This window comes from Canis lupus, chromosome 9, assembly GCF_003254725.2.
Source record: "Canis lupus dingo isolate Sandy chromosome 9, ASM325472v2, whole genome shotgun sequence".
NCBI lineage: Eukaryota > Metazoa > Chordata > Mammalia > Carnivora > Canidae > Canis > Canis lupus.
In genome coordinates, this window is record NC_064251.1 from 39,176,559 (window position 1) to 39,197,870 (window position 21,312).

General features: G+C 38.1%; 1 protein-coding gene across 5 annotated transcripts in view; it reads right to left on the minus strand.

The window, feature by feature from the left end:
* The window catches only part of AP2B1 (adaptor related protein complex 2 subunit beta 1), a 131,290-nt gene that overhangs the window by 35,468 nt on the left and 74,510 nt on the right, over positions 1-21,312 (minus strand). For 4 of the 5 annotated variants that reach the window (XM_025440397.3, XM_035721410.2, XM_049114216.1 and 1 more), the window contains exons 15-18: positions 13,451-13,492; positions 12,449-12,595; positions 9,253-9,398; positions 1,741-1,870 (exon numbers count right to left, since the gene is read on the minus strand). In XM_025440397.3, the coding sequence (XP_025296182.1) occupies positions 1,741-1,870; positions 9,253-9,398; positions 12,449-12,595; positions 13,451-13,492 (465 nt within the window). The remainder of the gene's footprint in view (positions 1-1,740; positions 1,871-9,252; positions 9,399-12,448; positions 12,596-13,450; positions 13,493-21,312) is intronic. The other variant, XM_025440399.3, reaches the window with a different exon arrangement.

Here is a 21,312-nt window from a genome sequence, read left to right on the forward strand (position 1 = left end):
ATTGATTTGGAGAACACTGTACCTACATATCTTGTATACATTTGGACTATATGCCCATATATTATGTCATGTGTGGCAAAACATTGGGCCTCGGATTTGTCATAAGAGGGTATCCAGAACACTGGTCAGAGAGAAACTTCTCCATCCCCTGTCATAATGGAAATACTTTTTCCAGTTCCCCTTCCAGGGTACCAACTCTGTGCAGAGATCAGTTACAGTTTCCAATCTCAGGTGGACCTGAGCTGTCTCTCTTGACCTTATGAGCACTTCATTTTTTTTTTTTTTTTGAGCACTTCAAAACCCCCTATATCTACAGCTTATATCTGTATTCATAATCCTTCAACACTGCTACACTCAAGCTTACTAGTCTGCCTTCATGTTGCTTGAACCCCAGAAGGCTTATATTTCAAAGAGAAATTCAAAACAGATGAAAACTGAATGAAATTCTCAGCTAGTACTTAAGCATTCTAAAAAATACCAGTATTTTCAAGATCGAGGCTCTAGTAGATCTGATAAAGTTCTGAGCTCCTGTAAGATGCTGCTACTTATCATGGTTATGTGCTAATAGGGGGCCTTTAAATCCAGATAACTGTATTTGTGGTTGCATGTTCAAAGACAACCACTATGTAAATCTATTCTTTTATAAATAAAAATTCACTATAAAAATCTTTAGAAAAAAGGTTTGTAAATAAGATCTTTAAAAGTTTAAAATGTTTGTTGAGTAAAAGAATGAGTACCTTCCCATCTCAAGGTATGACTTTATTTTTTAAAGTAAAAAAAAATAAAGGTCGTGCCTGAACTCACGACCCTGAGATCAAGACTGAGCTGAGACCAAGATTTGAACTCTTAACTGACTGAGCCATCCAGGTGCCCTGGTATGCTTTTATAATCTGCTTTTATTTTTATTTATTTTTATATATGTATATTTTAAATTTTTTATGTATTTGAGAGAGAGAATGAGCACGAGCAGGGGGAGGAGTAGAGGGAGAGGAAGAAACAAACTTCCTGTGAGCAGGAAGCCCAATGTGGGTCTTGATCCTGATCCCGGGATTCTGGGATCATGATCTGAGCTGAAGGCAGACACTTAACTGACTGAGCCACCCAGACACCCCAATCTGTTTTTATTTTTATTTTTTATTTATTTATTTTTATGATAGTCACACAGAGAGAGAGAGAGAGAGGCAGAGACACAGGCAGAGGGAGAAGCAGGCTCCATGCACCGGAAGCCCGATGTGGGATTCGATCCCAGGTCTCCAGGATCTAAACTGCTGCGCCACCCAGGGATCCCTGTTTTTATTTTTAAATTAAACTCTACATCCAATGTGAGGCTTGAAATCATGACCCCAAGATCAAGAGTAGCATGCTCTACCAACTGAGCCAGCCAAGCACCAATATGACTTTTTAAAAAATAAAAAATAAAAAATAAAGGGCACCAGGGTGGCTAAGTTGGTTAAACGTCCAACTCTTGATTTTAGCTCAGGACATGATCTCAGGGTCATGAGACTGAGCCCTGTTTTGGGCTCGGAGCCTACTTAAGATTCTCTCTACCTCTCCGTCTGTCCCTCCCCTCTGCTCTTTAAACAAACAAGCAAGCAAGCAAGCAAGCAAACTTTTCCATAGTTACTTCAAACCTGAATGTTCCATGACCAAATCTGAGGAAAAGAGAGGGGTTATTTATATGTAAATGAAAAAATTGGAAAGATATCAAGTTGCACTCCCTGAGAGAAGTAAAACCCTAACCTGCAGGTTATTCAGAGGTTCCATCTTCATGACCGGGCCCAGGGTGTTGAGAGGCAGGGAGACATCAATACTCTGGTTTGGCATCAGTGGTGTATGGATGGCCAGAGGAGTGCTGGGGATGACACCAAAGCTAGGAAAAGAGGATTAAAAAATTCCAGAGGTTAATCAGGAGGCATGATTTAGTCACATCTTTGGATTTCAATGGCTTTTTCCTCCATTTGGAGGAAATATAATTTTTAATAAAATTAAATGGGAAGAACAGCAGGAACCAAGATGCTTAATCCTAATTTGCTAAAACACTGATTACAATATAACCCATTTCCCATTAATTGGATCTGAGGAAGGAGAAAATATTCATTAAGTACAGAAGTGCTTTGTTAGTTTCTAATGTTTCACACTACTGGAGGGTCAGATTTAATAAGTTTCTCTCTTTTCTTAAAAAACATTTTTCCCGGATCCCTGGGTGGCTCAGTGGTTTAGCGCCTGCCTTCGGCCCAGGGCACGATCCTGAAGTCCTGGGATCGAGTCCCACATCGGGCTCCCTGCATGGAGCCTGCTTCTCCCTCTGCCTGTGTCTCTGCCTCTCTCTCTCCCGCCCCCCCCCCCCCCATGAATAAATAAATAAAATCTTAAAAATATTTTTTTTTTCCTTAGATAATCCTTGGGAGAAAGATGACTTAAGAATATACACTCTGTAAAGTACAATAAATTGACATTATTTCACTAGCTTGATACCCTGTCTTAGCAATCCAGATTATTTACTGGCAATTTTTTTTTTAAAGATTTATTTATTTATTTATCATAGACAGAGAGCGAGGCAGAGACACAGGAGGAGGGAGAAGCAGGCTCCATGCTGGGAGCCTGACGTGGGACTCGATCCCGGGACTCCAGGATCGCGCCCTGGGCCAAAGGCAGGCGCTAAACCACTGAGCCACCCAGGGATCCCCCTATTTACTGGCAATTCTAATTTTCTTTTTTATTTACCTATGTAAGACAAAAATCACTGAAACAGAGCCAGCGAAAGTAAAGCAACACTGATTGACTTAGACATTCCAAATGACTAGGACAATCTGGTCACTTTCTAAGCCTAAGGCAGGAGTGTGTACCCACCAGTTTGACTTCACAGAGCAGCCTGTCTAGTAGCAATACAAAAATAGTAAAGAGATAGGAAAAACCTGAGTCGGGAGTTACATAACAAATATGTATGACAAGCAGACGTGTTTTGTTTTTGCTTTGAGAGAGCGGGAGTACGCACCCAAGCAGGGAGTGGGGGAGGGACAGAGGGAGAGAGAGAATTCTGCTTAAGATTCTCACCCACCATGGGAGCCCAGTACAGGGCTCAATCTCACTACCCTGAGATCATGACCTAAGCTGAAATCAAGAGTTGGACAATTAACGGACTGGGCTACCTAGGTGCCCCAAGAACAGACATGTCTATGTTCAAGAAATATAAGAATAAAATTTCAGATAGAATGAGCAGAAAGGGAAAAGTGGGCCTACAGGTAGACAAATACACAAGTGAACAACATAAATTTATATATATATATATTTTTTTTAAACTTTTTTTTTTTTAATTTTTATTTATTTATGATAGTCACAGAGAGAGAGAGGCGCAGAGACACAGGCAGAGGGAGAAGCAGGCTCCATGCACCGGGAGCCCGATGTGGGATTCGATCCCAGGTCTCCAGGATCGCGCCCTGGGCCAAAGGCAGGCGCCAAACCGCTGCGCCACCCAGGGATCCCATAAATTTATATTGAATTTGTTTTCTAATTAGCCTCAGGAAGGAAGATGGGACTATAATATTTATAAAATAACTATAGAGTTTATGTAGGGACTATCTTTAAAAAATCACAGGAAGGGAGAAGAAACATTTTCTTTTTCCTAAACTATGCTTCAGAGTATCAAAATATAATAAAGTGATCCTGAGAATATACATCACTCATTTTGGTATAACATTTATAGATCAAAAAAACCATTCTGCTTTTGTGATCTTGCTCTCATGGTCAGCAAACTCTGTCTGAAGGCAATATTGGGATAGAAATATGGCAGTAGCTTTTGTTTTACAAACAAAACATACTTGAAAATAAATTGCCATAGAAACAATGGAAATTATGGGGGCACCTGGGTGGTTCAGCTGGTTAAGCGTCTGCCTTTTGTTCAGGTCATGATCTCAGGGTCCTAGGATTGAGCCATGGACTCAGCCATGGCTGAGCTTGCTCAGCTGGAACCCGCTTCTCCCTCTCCACCTCTACCTCCCCACCCTTCATTTGTGCTCTCTCTCTCCAATAAAGAAATAAAATATTTTTTAAAAATGGAAATTATGAAACATTTATACAGAAGGGGAAAATACACTTAATAAAATGACTGCAGTCACCAAAGGAGAACACGTAACAGTGAAGAAAGAACTGGGGGAAGAGATGACCAGACAAGAGAAGTAAAGGAGAGCCAGTAAAACCCAGCTAAGAAATAATAATAAAAAAATAATAAATCATGCCAGAAATGAACTAAACTACATCCAGAACACAGATGCAAAAAAATACTCAAAAAATTTTAGCAAATCAGATTCAACAATATATAAAAGTAGACAATATATCCTGACCAGATGGGATTTATCGCAAGAATACAAGATTGGAGTAGCAGTCAAAAAAATCAATCACTGTGAGCCACCATATAAATAGACTAAAAAAGAACCACATGATCATTTCAATAAATGAAGCATCTGACATTAATTTTTATCCACTTGTAATAAATTAATAATTCATAATCAACTTAATTCCCACTCATAGTAAAACTCAACAAACTAGGAAGAGAAGGAACTCCCTCAACCTCCATGAAAAATCTACAGTTAACACTGCATTTAATGGTGAAAGACTGAATGCTTTCCCCTAGAGAACTAGAACATGACAAAGAAGTCCCTTCTTAGCACATGAACATTTACTGCAGATCCCAGTATAGTCAGGCAAGGAAAGAAAAGGCATAAGACTAAAAAGAAAAGATAAAACAGTCTCTATTCACAGACAAAATGATTTATCTATATAGAAAACTGTAAGGAATCTATAAGAAAGCTACTGGAACTAGTAGGGGAATATGACAAAGTTGTACAATATAAGTTCAACATACAAAAATCAATTCTACTTCTATATATCAATAAAAAACAAATATTAAAATGAGAAGAAAGTTATTTACTATACCATCAAAACCATGAAACACTTAAATCTGACAGACATGTAAGCACACGAGAAATTATAAAACAGTGCAAAGAGAAGTTAAAGATGACCTAAATAAAGCAAGTTGATGGATTAAAACTCAATATTGTTTGATGTCAATTCTCTCCCAAATTATCTACTTATTTACTGCATTCTCAATCAAAATCCCATCAGGTAAAGGACCTAGAACAGCCAAAACAATTTTGAAAAAAGAACTAAGATGGAGAGTTTGTACTATCTGATTTCAAGGCTATATATATTAAAAAAAAGTTTACTTTGACTCTTATTTTACACCATATTTAAAAATTATCTCAAAATGGATTATAAAAGTTAATGTAGGAGCTAAATCTCTACCACTTCTATTAAAACAACAACAACAACAACAACAAACCCCTTTGTATCCATAGGCCAGGCAAAGATTTCTTAGAACACAAAGAGCATAAGCAAATACAAAACTTTTTGAAAGACACTCTTAAGAAAATAAAACCAGAGAAAATATTTGTAAGACATATATCTGACAAAGGACTTGTATCCATAATATATAAAGAACTTTTACTACTTGATAATAAAATTAAAAAAAAGAAAGATCAGGGCAGCCCTGGTGGCTCAGAGGTTTAGCGCCACCTTCAGCCCAGAGCGTGATCCTGGAGACCCAGGATGGAGTCCCACATCAGGCTCCCTGCACTGAGCCTGCTTCTCCCTCTGCCTGTGTCTCTGCCTCTCTCTCTCTCTCTCTCTCTGTGTGTCTCATGAATAAATAAAATCTTTAAAAAAAAAAAATAAAATAAAATAAAATAAATAAAAAATAAAGATCTGAGCAGATACTTCACTAAAGATATAATGGTCAATACACTGATGAAAAAATTGCTCAATATCATTAGTTGTTAGGGGAATGAGAAATAAATTAAAATGCATATTCATAAGAACAGCTAAAATTGGTAAGGCTATACAATATCTAAAACTCTCACATTTACCATATGCCCCAGCAATACTACTCTAGGTAATTCCCCAGGAAAACTGAAAACATATACTCACACAAAGGCTTGATTATGAATATTCCTAGCAGCTTTAATCATAGAAGACAAAACAAGAAACAACCCTAAATTCTACCAACTGGTAAAAGGTAAACAAATCGTGGTATACTCATCAACGGATACTACTCATCAATAAAATGGAACAGATTAAAAAAAAAAAAAGGAACAGATTACTGATTTATCTCCAAGCATTACGCTAAGCAAAAGAAACCAGATGCAAAAGCCTTCATACTATGTGATTTCACTTACAAAAGAGTAAAGAAAAAGCACAATTACAGTGATAGGGACAGAGTTAACACAGAAGAAAAGAGACCACATGGCAAGTACCGTATATACTGAGAATAAAATCACTGCCTCCCCTGTAGCACTCTTGCCAGAGGATGAAGTGTAAATCTGATCATGCTTATAGATCTGCCTCCAATTCATAGATGTAATCGGCAAAATCTAGATTGTGGGAAACTCCACAGATAAAAGATGTAATTTCTTCTGTAAATAAATTTCAAGAAAAAAAAAAAACCAGAGAGGAGAAATCTATAGAAGAGACTTAAGATACTTATCAACCAACTGGTATAAATGGGGACCTTATTGGGGCCCTGTTCAGACAAAACAAACTGTACAAAAACATCACACAACTGTGAAAACCCATAGTTTGGATGTTTAAGGATATTAGAGAATTTCTGGTATGATAACAGTGTTATGGTTATGAGTAAAAAAAGGTATGAGGTATATATTGTAATAGTTACAGATACGAAAAAAAAATCAGGGAGGAAAAAAAGTATTTACAAAAGATAGACAAAGAAGAGTTAATATAAACATAGTTCTCCAAAGAAGAAAATCCAAACAATGGAACAATATAAAACTTTAAACAAACAAACAAACAAACAAACAAAAACTTTAAACATATGGGGGCACCTGGATGGCTCTGTCACTTAGGCATCTGCCTTTAGCTCAGGCCATGATCTCAGAGTCCTGGGATCAAGCCCCACATTGGGGCTCCCTACTCAAAAAGGAGCCTGCTTCTCCCTCTCCATCTGCCCGTCTCCCTGCTCACGTGTGCTCACACACACACTCTCTCTAATAAATAAATAAAAATCTTAAAAAATATATATTAAAAATATTATTTTATTTTTTTAAAGATTTTATTTATTTATTCATGAGAGACACAGAGAGAAAGAAAGAGGCAGAGACACAGGCAGAGGGAGAAGCAGGCCTCATGCAGGAAGCCTGACATGGGACTCGATTCCGGGTCTCCAGGATCACAACCTGGACTGAAGGTGACGCTAAACCACTGAGCCACCCGGGCTGCCCTATTAAAATTTTTAAACATATAAACCCTAAGAATCTTCCTACAGTAAAACACTTCAAGGTACACATTGAATGGGCATACCTTATTCCATGAAAAACTGACCAAACTTGGTTAATACTAGGAATATCCTAGTAAAATTATTGGACCTCTAAACTTTGGGCAGCCAGACAAAATGATGTCATCACTTACATGGGGAAAAATCAGGCTGGCCAAAGACTTTTTCCACAGGAACATTCGATGACAAAAGACACTAGAGTGAAGCACTTAAAGAATTTGAGTCAAGAATTTTCAAGTATAAAGGTCACAGTTTTGACCACATAAAAATTCAAAGACTGTTGTTTACATGAGCCCCCTTTGAGGAACCTACTAAACGACATCCAAGAAAGGGCAGTGGGAACTTAAACGAGTGGCAGTAAGCACAAATCCAAGATAAAACAAGGATGAGGTATAAAGGAAAAAAAAAGTGTAGAAATGATACAATTTACAAAAATGAGAGGAAGAGGAGGCAAGTGGGTGCAAAGCAGAATAACTAGCTCTTGGCCTCATCAGTCATAAGTGGACTTCAAAGACAACAAATCAAGTAGTAGAATTTTAGTCATACTTCAAGTACAAAAGTAAATCCAAAGAAAGACAGTACTATTGACATTAGGGAATATGGGGGGCAAAGAAAATATGTTACAGTAGGAAATTAAGAGACTTCCGACCGAAAGCAGGAACTGAGAAGATATTATAAAAGAAAAAGCAGGGATCCCTGGGTGGGGCAGCGGTTTGGCGCCTGCCTTTGGCCCAGGGCGCGATCCTGGAGACCCAGGATCGAATCCCACATCGGGCTCCCGGTGCATGGAGCCTGCTTCTCCCTCTGCCTATGTCTCTGCCTCTCTCTCTCTCTCTGTGACTATCATAAAAAAAAAAAAAAAAAAAAAAAAAAGCATAACTATCAACAAAAATATAAAGTTTTCTAAATATCAGACTACTTAAAAAAAAAAAAAGCAAACACAAACAGAAATGAAGTATGAAGGCAGGCTATGAAAATGGCTATTAATACACCAGCCTTAGCTTTTAACATGGCCAGCTCCCCCCAAAATAACTGGTAAAAAACTAGTCTGCCAAAAGGAAACACAGACTTTCTAAATACTTACATTGTTTCTAATGTGCCTAACTTTCAAATCTAGGGTACAAAAGTTATTTCCAAATGTTTAGAAATAAGTAAGACAGTTACTGATACAAGTTGTCACTGACAAATTTTATTAAATCTGATTTAAAGGTCCAATTACTACTTTGTTACAAACAAGTCTGATTACCTTGTATTTATGAATAAATGGACCTGCCATCAAAGCCTTAACAGGCAGGTTCCTGAACCATGGTATTTAATAAAAAACAGTGACATTTCAGAACTATAGAAAATCGGTATTTACATCTTCACGCTCTCTTCCTTATTAAGGCAGAGAATTCATTGCTAAAAGCAGACCACCACCTATATTATTCAGCTAACAGGTATACTATGTTTCAAACTTTTGACATCAACCAAAGTATGTTCGTTTTTCCCGCCAACATATGGGCTTTGGACACTTACTTGTTTCGTTTATTACTCTAGCCCCAGCACCTAGAAATGTCTGGCACATAGATGCTAACCAATTATTTGTTGAACAAATAAATGGATTTCAATTAAAACTTTTTTTGGGGTAAATGGTTTATTAAAAACATTGTAGTCCTACAACCCTTTAAGAAGGCAGTAAGTTAGTTCTGGTTTCTTTTTTCCATATGGATGAGTTTCCCAACAAAATTCTCTAAGGCCTCCAGAATGGAAGCTGACAAGTAAACAGAATGTAAAAGTCAGCTCTCACTCTACATTCAACATCTGCCAACATGAGAATTTTTAACGCATTGTTAAAAATGGAACATTATTTTGCTGGACACAAGGCACAATGCTGCTTCACAATCGAGCCGAGGACTCAGACTTCTTACCTATTCTTGTTAAACTGGATTGCAAAGTCTGTCATGTGCTGCAGAGCTTTGTTGGTGAAGTTCATTTCCATATAGATGTGCCCTTGGCGGTGAGTAAATGTTCCAGAAATCTCCAAGCCTTTAGCTTTTACTGCAGGCAGCCAGACCTAAAAGACAGTATAAAACCCAATGGAACCACGCAAGATTTATCTTGATGCTATTTGTTTGAATATAGAAAGATGAAATTAAGACTTCACTTATTTGGGCAACTGGTGATTTTTATACTATAAATATCAAGTCAGATGCCAAAGGCTCTGGATAAAGTCATATTCTCTGAATTTTGAGACTGTTCTCAATTGAAGAACCAAACTAAACCAAGCCAAACCCACAAGAAAAGTCTATGAATAACCCTGGCTGGTTCTCCATCTTCTATTCAACTTGGTCATTTTACTGCTTGACTACTGCTACCAAATGTGTATACATAAGGAAAAGAGAAATTCCAGTGAGTATAGTGTGTGTGTGTGTGTGTGTGTGTGTGTTTATTAGCACCTTTGGTAAAAGACTTAAAAGGGAAGAAACTGAATCTACTAATGAAAACAGCATATCTATATCTTTGAAGACTTTTTTTTTTTTCATCACTATACCCATTAACAGTAATCTCTAGGGCAAGGACCATGTCTTATGTATATTTTTTAACTCTTGTTATAGCTTCTGGTAAACAGGACTTAGATGTGGTTTAAGTAGTTTGAATGCCTATCTTCTCAAATATAATCCATTACCCATCTCTGATCCTAAAACCTGTGATACTCCTGGAATGTAAGAGTTAATTTAAAAGGTGGGGGGGCACCTGGGTGCCCCAATCAGTAAAGTGTCTGATTCTTGATTTTTGGCTCAGGTCATGATCTCAGGGTCATGAGAATGAGCTCCAAGTTGGGCTCTGAGTTCAGCGGGGAGTTAGCTGGAGATCTCCTTTGCCTCTGCCTCTTCCCCTGCTCTCTCTAAAAATAAATAAATCTTGGGGATCCCTGGGTGGCGCAGCGGTTTAGTGCCTGCCTTTGGCCCAGGGCGCGATCCTGGAGACCCGGGATCGAATCCCATGTCGGGCTCCCGGTGCATGGAGCCTGCTTCTCCCTCTGCCTGTGTCTCTGCCTCTCTCATTCTGTGTGACTATCATAAATAAATAAAAAATAAAAAATAAAAAAAATAAATAAATCTTAAAAAAAAATCAGGAAATTTATGAACTGTTTTGACCATCTCAGACAGAATACCAAAGCTTCAGTGGGTGGTTGAATAAACATGAAAACATATTTAGCCATATTAAGGAAAAAAAAGGAAAGAAGAAAGTGAAATCAAACAACCATAAGCTATCAGAGGGTCAAAAATCCTAAAAACCAATAATACTCAATGGAAAATATAAGCAATCTGGCACTCTGTACTGTGTTGCTGGGAATATAATCTAATGTTAACTTTTGGAAGGCAAGTTGAGAACGTCTATTTTAAAGTGTTTAAATGATCAAGCACACTGCAGGTTTATCCTATAGCTATAATTACAAAAATACACCAGGATAAAAAATATATATATTTACCAAGATATGCATATATAAAGATGTTCACTGCAACACTGTAATAGCAAAAAAGGGTGATAAAAAAAAAAAGGTGGTGATGGACTATATGTCCATCAACAGGAAAATGATTAAATAAGTTGTGACACGTCAATACAGTGGATACAGACATTCAAAATAATATGACAGAGAAAAACAAGACACAAAACAGTATATTCCATTGATATAGTACTGTTAAAGGACACAGACATATAGGTATATGGATAATCCTTTTCTTTTCATAGGACACACAAGAAAGTAATAGTGACTATTTATGGGAAAGTGAGGAAACTTAATTTTCCATCTGTTGTTTCTACATTACTTAAACTTGTCATTTGTATGTATTACTTTTAATGTTACTAAACAAATGCATTAGATAATCTTTTAACCAATAATTAAAAGTCTGTGGGATAACACCCAATACAGAAACCTCACAACAAAGTTACTGAATTGTGCCAAAATTTTATGGCTCAGTTTTAAATCCTGTTTTTGGTTACTCTATTCAACAGCTGTTTAGAAAAAGTTATGACCCCTGGAATGGACAACTGGTCTACATTTTTGTAGTAGGGATCCTTTAGAGTCAGAAGAGCAGGGTAAAGAATTCAGGAAACAAACAGGCATGTTGTCCCTCAGAAAGGCATCATTATAAGAAACTGGGCCTAGCTAAAGATGGCACTATACTCTGAGGCTGAAATAAGCTTCACTTACATCGAGTTTCCACTTTTGAAATTCAGTCTGAGTAGAACATTAAGCAAGGTTGAGACTAGAAAAGCACCAGTGATAGAAACCTAAATCAGGACTCTAAAAAGGTACACTAAAATCCATGAAAGCCAAATTGTGAGCAACAGCACTCTAGAATTTGTATATAATACCAATCAAAAAAGGGAATGGAAGAAATGAGAAGAATGTTACTCCCCTACACTATAATCTGCCCCCACCCCCACCCTCTGGCCCTTGCTGTTGTGTTGTGAACTGGATTCACACTAGACTGACTTCAATACTGACAAACAAGACATTTCTAAACAGGATAACAAAATACAGGGATGCCTGCGTGGCTCAGCAGTTAAGTTCTGCTTTTGGCTCAGGGCGTGATCTTTGGGTCTGGGGATCAAGTCACACATCAGGATCCCTGCGGGGAGCCGGCTTCTCTGTCTGCCTATGTCTTTGCCTCTCTCTCTGTCTCTCTCACGAATAAATAAATAAGATCTTTAAAAAAAGAAAATAGTTTGGCACCTGCCTTCGGCCCAGGGCATGATCCTGGAGTCCCGGGATCAAGTCCCACATCGGGCTCCCTGCATGGAGCCTCCTTCTCCCTCTGCCTGTGTCTCTGCCTCTCTCTCTATGTCTCTCATGAATAAATAAAATCTTTAAAAAAATAAAAATAAAAAAAGAAAACAAAATACAAATATTTAAGATTTCCAATTTTAAGTCTAATTATAAAAATAGTTAATATGGATGCTATGGTGTTTCTTATTGCTAAATTTCAGGCTACTTTTCATCTTCTTCTTAAATCCTGTAGGATAAGGGCCCAACCCTTGGCTTTATGATCAGGGGAAGTAATAAAACATGTTAAGTAATTCAGGTGTTCTACATTACGGAAGTATTGCTTTACTTACAGCCTTAGGAGCCACATATCCACCAGGTGCCATGCCTATTCCCGTGGAGAGTTCAAACAGGTCATTCAGACCACTGCTGACCACAGCAGGAGTAGGTGAGGGAGCAAAGGTTGCAGGCACTGATGATGGGATGAATGACTGTCCCACCTGCAGGGAAAAAGGGAAGGGGAGTGGAAAACCAGGAAGAACAGATTAATAGCCCTTAACATGTTGCTCTATATTTCAGAAGTATTGATCAAACAATAAGAACACACCATAATTACAAATTTTTGGAGCTGAATTAGTATATTCTTTGTCCTTTTAATCATCACGATTATTTTTTCATCATTGATAATATACAAACACTCTTTAGAAGTTCTAACACAAAGTAATCAGTAGGACCAGGAACACAGTGATCCAAGATCTTTTCTGTTTGTTTCCAATTTTAGCTTCCATGATTCTGTGCAAAAGGCCTACAGATACCCTAACAAAGGGAGTCTGTTTCTATAGAAAGAAGAAGCATCCAACTTAGAAAGCAGTTCTATTTCCACTTGGGTGCAGACAAGTCTTACTTTCCCATTTAGGCATAAATATCTAGTAGGAAACTCTCCTGGGGGGGAAGAGGGATATTCATACCCCCCAATCTCAGTCACTTACAAGGAGAGTCTCCCTCTGAGTCCAGCTGACTCTCTCAAGTTCTTTGTAGATGATACTAGAGAATAAGAGCATTCTCCAGTCAAGATGGGAGGTTCCATTTCCTTTAGCTCTTTAATGTCAGGAAGACAAAGATCTCTGTAGACACCAGAGTGCCAATCCCTAAAGATGTCCCTACACCACATGTGGTGTATGCCTCTGAAGAATCCAAGTAACCCTATGCTACTTTCTACTCTTCATATACTGTTATAGAGGTTTTGGTGTACAATGCTAGATAGCAGCGGTGGCTGGTCTGAGAATGTGTGCATAGGAAAAGGCATCAAACAGGGGGCAGCGCATCCCATGGTGAAAAAAATGGATGGCACTTACTGCCGGACTTCCTCCAATGCCCCCGCCAAGGTCACTGCCAAGCTGAAAGAGAGAAAGGAGAGAGAGGAGAGAGAGGTAGAGTTCATTTAGCTAAGTACTAGATGCCCATATAGAATCTGTAAATTGCTCTACCAAGTTGCTGGGAATACATGCTGTTCAACTGGACTCCCAAAGCCTAAAGAAATTCTAGATTACAAAGAAATATGTCCTAGGGGAACCGAGTAGTGGTACTGATGCTGTGTGGGAGTTCTGAGAAAACTTGGAAAGAAGATGGAGCTGGGACATCTCAGTGATGTTTCAGATCCAATCTTCCCACTGGGGTACACAGGCACAAACCTCAACCAGATTTAAAGAATTTACATATTCCAAGAAGCTCTACCTCCAAGCAATAATGTCTTGAAAGTGTTTTATTTTTTCCCCTAAAATGAAATTTAAGGGAGGAAAAAAAAGAAAAGCAAAGAAAAACTAAAATGTGCTTTGATCTAAAAAACCTGCTATCCTACTGAGAAAGTGGGAACCAAATCAGTATTGAGCAATTTCAAGCTTCAAAAATTATAGGTGGAACAAGAGTGATTTTTAGAATTTAGAACTTTCCTAAGCAAGAAAACAGCTGGGAGAGGAAGATATCCTACCTGGGGAGGAAGTAGGAAGGCATGCAATGCTTCAAATCTCTTTCTCAATCAATAGTACTAAGGAGAATGCTGTGATTTATCTGGAGATCATGTAAAAGGATGCTAACTATTGGAGAATTAGATGAACTTAATTAGCTAGGTGACAGGAAAACCATTCCATACGGTCTTAATCTGGCCTTTTTCCCCTTCAGGGCTTTAATATAATTCACCCTGAAGTCAGGCTTCCATGACAAAAGTATTAAAGAAGAACTGAAACTGAAAATAGCTGGCATGGAGAAACATAAAACATACATATACACAACTAACAGTGCTGTTTAAAAAGCAAACACCACCTTTTTTGGCTACAGTTTCACATTTGTCTCTTCCCTAGTTCTCACTGTGCATCTGAAATTCCTCTTTGAGTCACCAAATGCCTTGTCTGCTCTACAAACACTGTTTCCTTTATTATCTGTCATTTAGTGGTAAAAACTTGGAAATCTTTGTGTTGTGGTTATGTTAAAAAGCAAAACTCGGGCAGCCCTGGTGTCGCAGCGGTTTGGCGCCGCCTGCAGCCCCGGGTGTGATCTTGGAGACCCGGGATGGAGTCCCACATCGGGCTTCCTGCATGGAGCCTGCTTCTCCCTCTGCCTGTGTCTCTGCCTCTCTCTCACTCTTTGAATGAATAAATAAATAAATCTTAAAAAAAAAAAAAAAAAAAAAAAAGCAAAACTCTACAGGTTTTCAGGATTTGAGAAAGAGGATTTAGCTTCTTAGTGAAAAAATACATGAAACAGTGTTGCCAAAATCTAAAAAATAATCTATACTGAAAAACGTCAAAATCTATGACAAAACTGTTTCTACTATGACAGAAAACGGGCTGGGCAGGTGCTTTGTAACCAGCATTAATAACCATTCTCTGTGCTAAGTTATAGAGCACTACAAACCTTGAAGAGCCATTTCTAGAACCTGATTCCAGAAGATTACTTAACGGTTGAAAATGAGCCAAAAAGCACATGTGTAAATAAATGAAAAGGTCACCACAATGAAGAATTCAACTGGCAAAGTCTGAAAGCAAAGAGAAAAAATATCACACATCCACTTTCTTTCTCTCCGGTTCTGTAATGGCACACATCTGTAGCATGACATCAGAAAACCACCTTTTATTCAAACAAACACTGAAGTAACATCAATTGGATACAGGAAACTATGAGTGGAATACACAGATAAATAAGATCCAGACTTTGCAAACTGGCAGGAGAAATAAAACATGAATGCAAAACTACACAGAATGAACTAAAGCAAAAAAAGAGAAGTACTGAAGGGAAGAGCCTCCTTTTGGCTGAAGGATAATGAAAAGCTTTACAAGAGGTGGTAGTGTGGGATTATAAAAGCAAAAAGGGATTATAAAAGCAAATAGCATGCACAAACGCTGCAAAAAACATGAATAAAAGCAAGATCAGGAAGAATGAGTAGCGCAATTAGAGTGAGCACAGAGTAGATATGTGTGGGGGAAAAAAGGTCACAGAAATTAAGTTTGCAAAGGCAGGCTAACTAAAGGCAGGGAGGTCTTTAGTTTTTTTTTTTTTTTTCTTTTTTTCTTTAGGTCTTTAGTTTTTAATTTCTCCTTCATAAAACCTTGGGAGGTTTCATAAGATCTAAACTTTCTAAGAGTACTAATAACTACTTCGGTTGTGTCCTATCAACTATGGTTTTCAACCTTAGATACCTAAATCAACCACCTATGTGTGTGTATAGTGGGAGGCATTTAAAAAAATACTGATGCCTCTCACCCCTAGAGGTAGTGATTTTTAAAGGATTTTATTTGAGAGATTGAGAGAGTAAGCGAGAGAGAGAGAGAGAGAGAGAGAGAGAGAGAGAGAGAGAGAAGAGCAGGGGGAGGGGCAGAGGAAGAGGGAGAAGCAGACTTCCCACTGAGCAGGGGGGCTCAATCCTGGACTCCAGGATCATGACCTGAGCCAAAAGCAGAGGCTTGACTGACCGAACCACCCAGGCACCCCACCAGAGGTAGTGATTTAACCGTTCTAGGGTGGAGCCTGGGCATCAGAACTCTGAAAAGCTCTCCTAGTGATTCTAATGTATAAAAAAGATTGAGAACCAATGCTTTGGAGAATTAACTAATGTTTGGAATCAGAAAAGATTTACCTGTTTGAAAATGACTTTGGAGCTAACACCTAAATAAAAAGAAAGCTAGACCTGGAGAAGAAGAAAAAAACCCAAAACCCTTAATTAAGGAAGAGGAGGATGCACAATATCTTGTTTGTCCTGATGCTTTTTGATCTGGTTTGACTTTCTAATGAGCTTACCCTTTCTTCCCCTCAACCATTCTCTTCCCTTCCGGCCAGGCTTATAAGCCAAGCTTAATAGAGATGGAATTCTGTATGTACCTGGTTGGCACTCAGTGGCAAGAAAGAAAAAATACACTGGAAGAGAAATGGTGGTTTTATCCAATAGGCTAAATTCAATAAAAGGCATTGAGAAAAGACACTCATTGGTGGTGTTACTTCCAAAGTAAAGCCCATGTATAGCCCATACTTTCTTAGATTTCATTCTTGTTATCTTTGAGTATTGTATGAACATTATCTTAGCTGGATAAGATCTGAATGTATTCTCCCCACCATGCTGCTTGTGAATTTCATTCAAAAACATGAAATTGAAAAGCAATCCCAATAGTCCCATGTTTATGTTTAGTGTATCAGATACAATTCAGCCTCAACATAGAATCAAGAACTCTGATCTTAAGAGACAGAATCCAAAGGGTATTAAGAGACACGTAGCCAAAAATATAAACGTTCACCTGTGTCGTTATGTCCAGAGAGCAAAGGGAAAGGATAATTTCAAAACATGTTTGCTACCCAGAAAATCTATAACTTACTCAGACTTTATTCAGCATCTTTCCTTTTGCCTGAAGAAGCTCCTGAGGAAGGTTATCATCTTCATCTCGGAAAATATGACAGGGGTGATAGCACAGTGATGGGTAGGAGTGACTAATAAAGAGATGTCAGCAAGCATGGGAGGCAGTTACCCAGGGAATGGTCTTTCCTGTTCACAGCGACAAGCAGGATGATGCAGGTAGTAATCAAGAAAAAGAAAGAAGAAAGCTGGAAAGCTGAATAAAATACAGAGAAATTCTTCTCGTGTTGGCCTGGACAAGCCATTAACCATTTCAGTTCAGTTGTTGGTATTATCTGGAGTCAGACAAGAGTCATCTGCCTGGTCATACTTATCAGGTAGGGTACAAAATCAGCCAACTGAGGACTTGTAAAAATTCAGTGGTATCTGTTACCTAGTGAGCTGGTGAGAGCCGAGTGAAAGGGCTAGGTGTGCAGGTCATGGCTTCAATCTCCATTTTAGCTGTCTAGCTACCGTGTTTTAAGTGTCTCTTGGAGCTATCTAATTCCCGCTGTTCCCAGGATTCCCTGCCATTTTCTCCATGAAGAAAATAATGTTAGGATAGAGGAAGATGTAGAAAAGCAAAGAGCCAATCTTAGCAAAAGAATATTTCCAACGCTGAAAATTGAGCAGAATTTTCCTAAAGGTCTGTAGCTGATATCCAAGTCTAAATGGTGGCATGGTTAGTGGTATGCAAGCCATTGTGGTTTGGTTCTCATAATCCTCATCTAAATCCTGGTAGTTGTAGTCCTTAAATGGCACTGAGAATACTACTAAACATTTGGCTACTGCCAAAGAGTGGCCACTTTACCATTCCTGAAGTAGTGCTGCATTGGGCTCAGTTCATGTTCAACTACATAGTAATATGTCCTTGCAGTGTTGAAATCGAGTAACTGGATGGAAAACAATGATTTCATGGTGACTTATTGTAACTTATGTGCTAAAGGGATTTCAGCATAGTTACATGATTTCTGCAACAGAGTCAGGTTAAGCCAAAAGTTTAAGCTGAGCCTGCCCACAGCTCTAGTTCAGCTAGATACCAAAAGGAAACAGCCTCATCCAATGACAATATACTACAATAACAGAAATAGGGAGGGAGAACTCCTGAGTAAGGTTCTCTAAGGCAACAAGTCTACCTGAGTCCAAGAAAAGAAAGTCTTTTATAAAAGAGTATCAACTGAGATGGCCACTAAGTAGACCCCCTCCACTCCAAATCCCACAAATGATTACAATGGCTGATCTTGGTTAGCCCCTTTCAGGTACATATATCAGACTCATCCAAAATACACCTACCTTCTTCTAAACCTGTGGTGCTGAATATCTGAAGACATTCTCTTAATTAGAGGTACAGATCTTAAGCTCAGAAATTTCTTTGTTCCTGTCTAGTTATTACCTTTTTCATTTGATGCTTTTCAGAATGGGTTTAATTAATGGGAGTCTACAGGAATGCTGCCAGTTATATAGCTTACCAACAGCTCTATTATTCAGGAGTCAAAATAAATGATGTAAAAATAGTACACAGTGATTACCACCACAAACAAAGAATTTTAGACCCAAATCCTATTGGTGTCAAAAACAGCAGTCTGTGTTCTTCCTATTAGGGTTTCAGATTTTAGAAGGTACATATCATCTCCTAGGTAAAAGTGTAATTTTCAGCTGTTTGGCTGCCAATATTAATTTGATCTTCAAAAAGCTATTCAGAAAAGCATCATAAAATTTCACTAATCAAACTGGTGAAAAGAATCTGTAACCATGCAAAAGCTATTAAATAAGCTGATGGCTAAGAATGGACTTGATGTGGAATAGCATGAGTTATGATCATATAAAATCATCCAAAGACTCCTTAGTTTGATGGGAAAAAAAGGTTTATATCAAAAGAAAGGTTTATATCAAAAGAAAACAAGGAAGATGTAAGAGAATACTTCCTGAGATGGAATAGGGAACAGAAGAATGTGGCACTATCAGTCTCTTAGGCCTGACAGAACCCCATGATGAGTAGAGTAAAAATCCACAGAAGTTATGCAACCTGTTTCATTTTCTTTTGCAATACTTACTATCCAACTATATCGTTTCATCTCTCTTCCCCAACTAGAATATAAGCTTGCAAGGACAAGTCACAACTATATTCCTAGTATATAGAATAAAGTTTGATATAGAATCAGCACTCAAATAATGATTCGGTGAATGAATGTTCTATTAACCACATAAGCAGGGCTACTGGCAGTATTACTTTTTGGGGAGATAATTTTGAAATGAATCATTTTATTGGAGAAAATTATCACAAAATGGACAGAAGGCTGAAGAAATGGTTGCATCAACTGGCTTAGCACAACCTATCAGCATCGGTATTTCCAAAACACAGGAATGGAACCAATCAAGGAAAAAAAAAGGCCAGCCCTCATCCCAAGCCAAAGTCCTCTCTAAAAAAGAAATATATTATTGTCTGAGCAGTTCTGACAGCAAGTTTTCAGCAGAAGAATGCACTGTGCATCATTTATTTGCTCTGAAAGCAGTGGTGTCTCATACCACAGTTCATTGCCAATAGATGAGAAGATAAGATTTCACAGCTCTGCTTACAAGAGGGTAAAATGAATGATCTTGTTCCTTTTGCTGCAAGATAGATGTATGAACTTACCTAGTCCCTCTTTTCACAAATGAATACACTTCTCGTCTTTCTCAAACTTTCATAATGTGTCCTAGTGGCAAGCCAGCCCAAACGCATATACCCAGAGCACTGGGGAGGTACAGTGAGAAAAGGCGCAGGGCAAACAAGCCTTGTGAGTTCTACGATAAGCATTTCTGCAATTTTACATTCTAAACCTTAACACAGCAGTGTTTAGTCTGTATTTACAATCCTTACCATCAAGAAGAATGACACTGCAAGATGGGAGAGTCAGGTTTGTTCTACATCCTGTACTCCACTGTGTACTCCAGAGACTGTGTACACTCATTTGAGAAGGACCAAAGTTAAGTCAGACTGGACTCTCTATTCAAGACGATGACAATAACAAACAAACTGGAGGAATCACAGGATAGTCTTGGATTCAAATCTTGACTCTGAGACTTACTTGCTATGTCACCTTTCTGTTTTCTGTGAAATGGGGCCCAATACAGATTTCCTTGCAGAGTTATTTTGGGGATTAGAAATTATAAAAGTTCTAAGCACAGGAAACTGGAACAGAAATAGAAACTCAGTATTGGGTATTTAGTCCTATGGGCTAAAACAACTACAATCATCACTGAAATAGTACCAGACTTAAAATTTCTGAAAGGTTAAAAAAATTTTTTTTTCTGAAAGGTAAAAATAAAAACCTGTAAGATAGGACATCTGGGTGGCTTAACGGTTGAGCACCTGCCTTCGGCCCAGGGCGTGATCCTAGAGTCCCAGGATCGAATCCCGCATAGGGCTCCCTGCATGGAGCCTGCTTCTCTCTCTGCCTCTCTCATGAATAAATAAATAAAATCTTTAAAAAAGATTTTAAAAATCTGTTCTTAAAAAAAAAAAAACACACACACTTGTAAGAAACAGGGTAGGAGGGTACACTTATCATGATAAGCACTGAAAAGTGTAAAGAACTGCTGGATCACTATATCATACACCTGACATTAACACTGTACATTAATTACACTGGAGAGAAAACAACAACAGATAGAGTGGGAGGATTTGAAAAACATACACTGCAGTTAGGAAAAGGCAGTTTCTCCTCTAGCCTACACTACTCCAGCTGGGCACACTGAAAGGACATTTTTCTGGATGGAAAACCTTTGTCAGCAAAAAGAAAAAGGCATTCTGGATAATGCTTCCTTTCCAGTCTTGATGCAAAATAGCACCATTTATCTAAATAGAATAATAGAATAATGCACAGCACCTTGGATGAATAAAAGCCTTTTTAACCAAGGCCTCTGCTGACACACTGAAAGTAAAGCTGACAAAAAAAAAAAAAAAAAAAAAAAAAAAAATCAAGATTCAATTATTACTTTAGTGATTCTCACAGATGTCAGACTTATTAGCAAATAATGTATCTTTATAACATGTATGCAAGAGTTATGAACATGGACATCAGGTTACCTCCCACACTACACCAAAATAGGATTTGAACGGTCAGAAAAGTTATACACTCAGAATGAGCACTTTCTTAGGTTCCACATGAGAGGCATAAAAAACACATAGAAGATTTCTGAAACGAAGAAACAAAAAGACTCAAATAACTTTGTAAGCCTATATTTAGATCCTGCTATCCTGCTTTACATGTAGAACACATCAACCACGTAAGTTTCACTAAAATCAATCCACATCAAGGTGACAGTTAAGTTTATAGTAACAGAAAGAGGAAACTATCT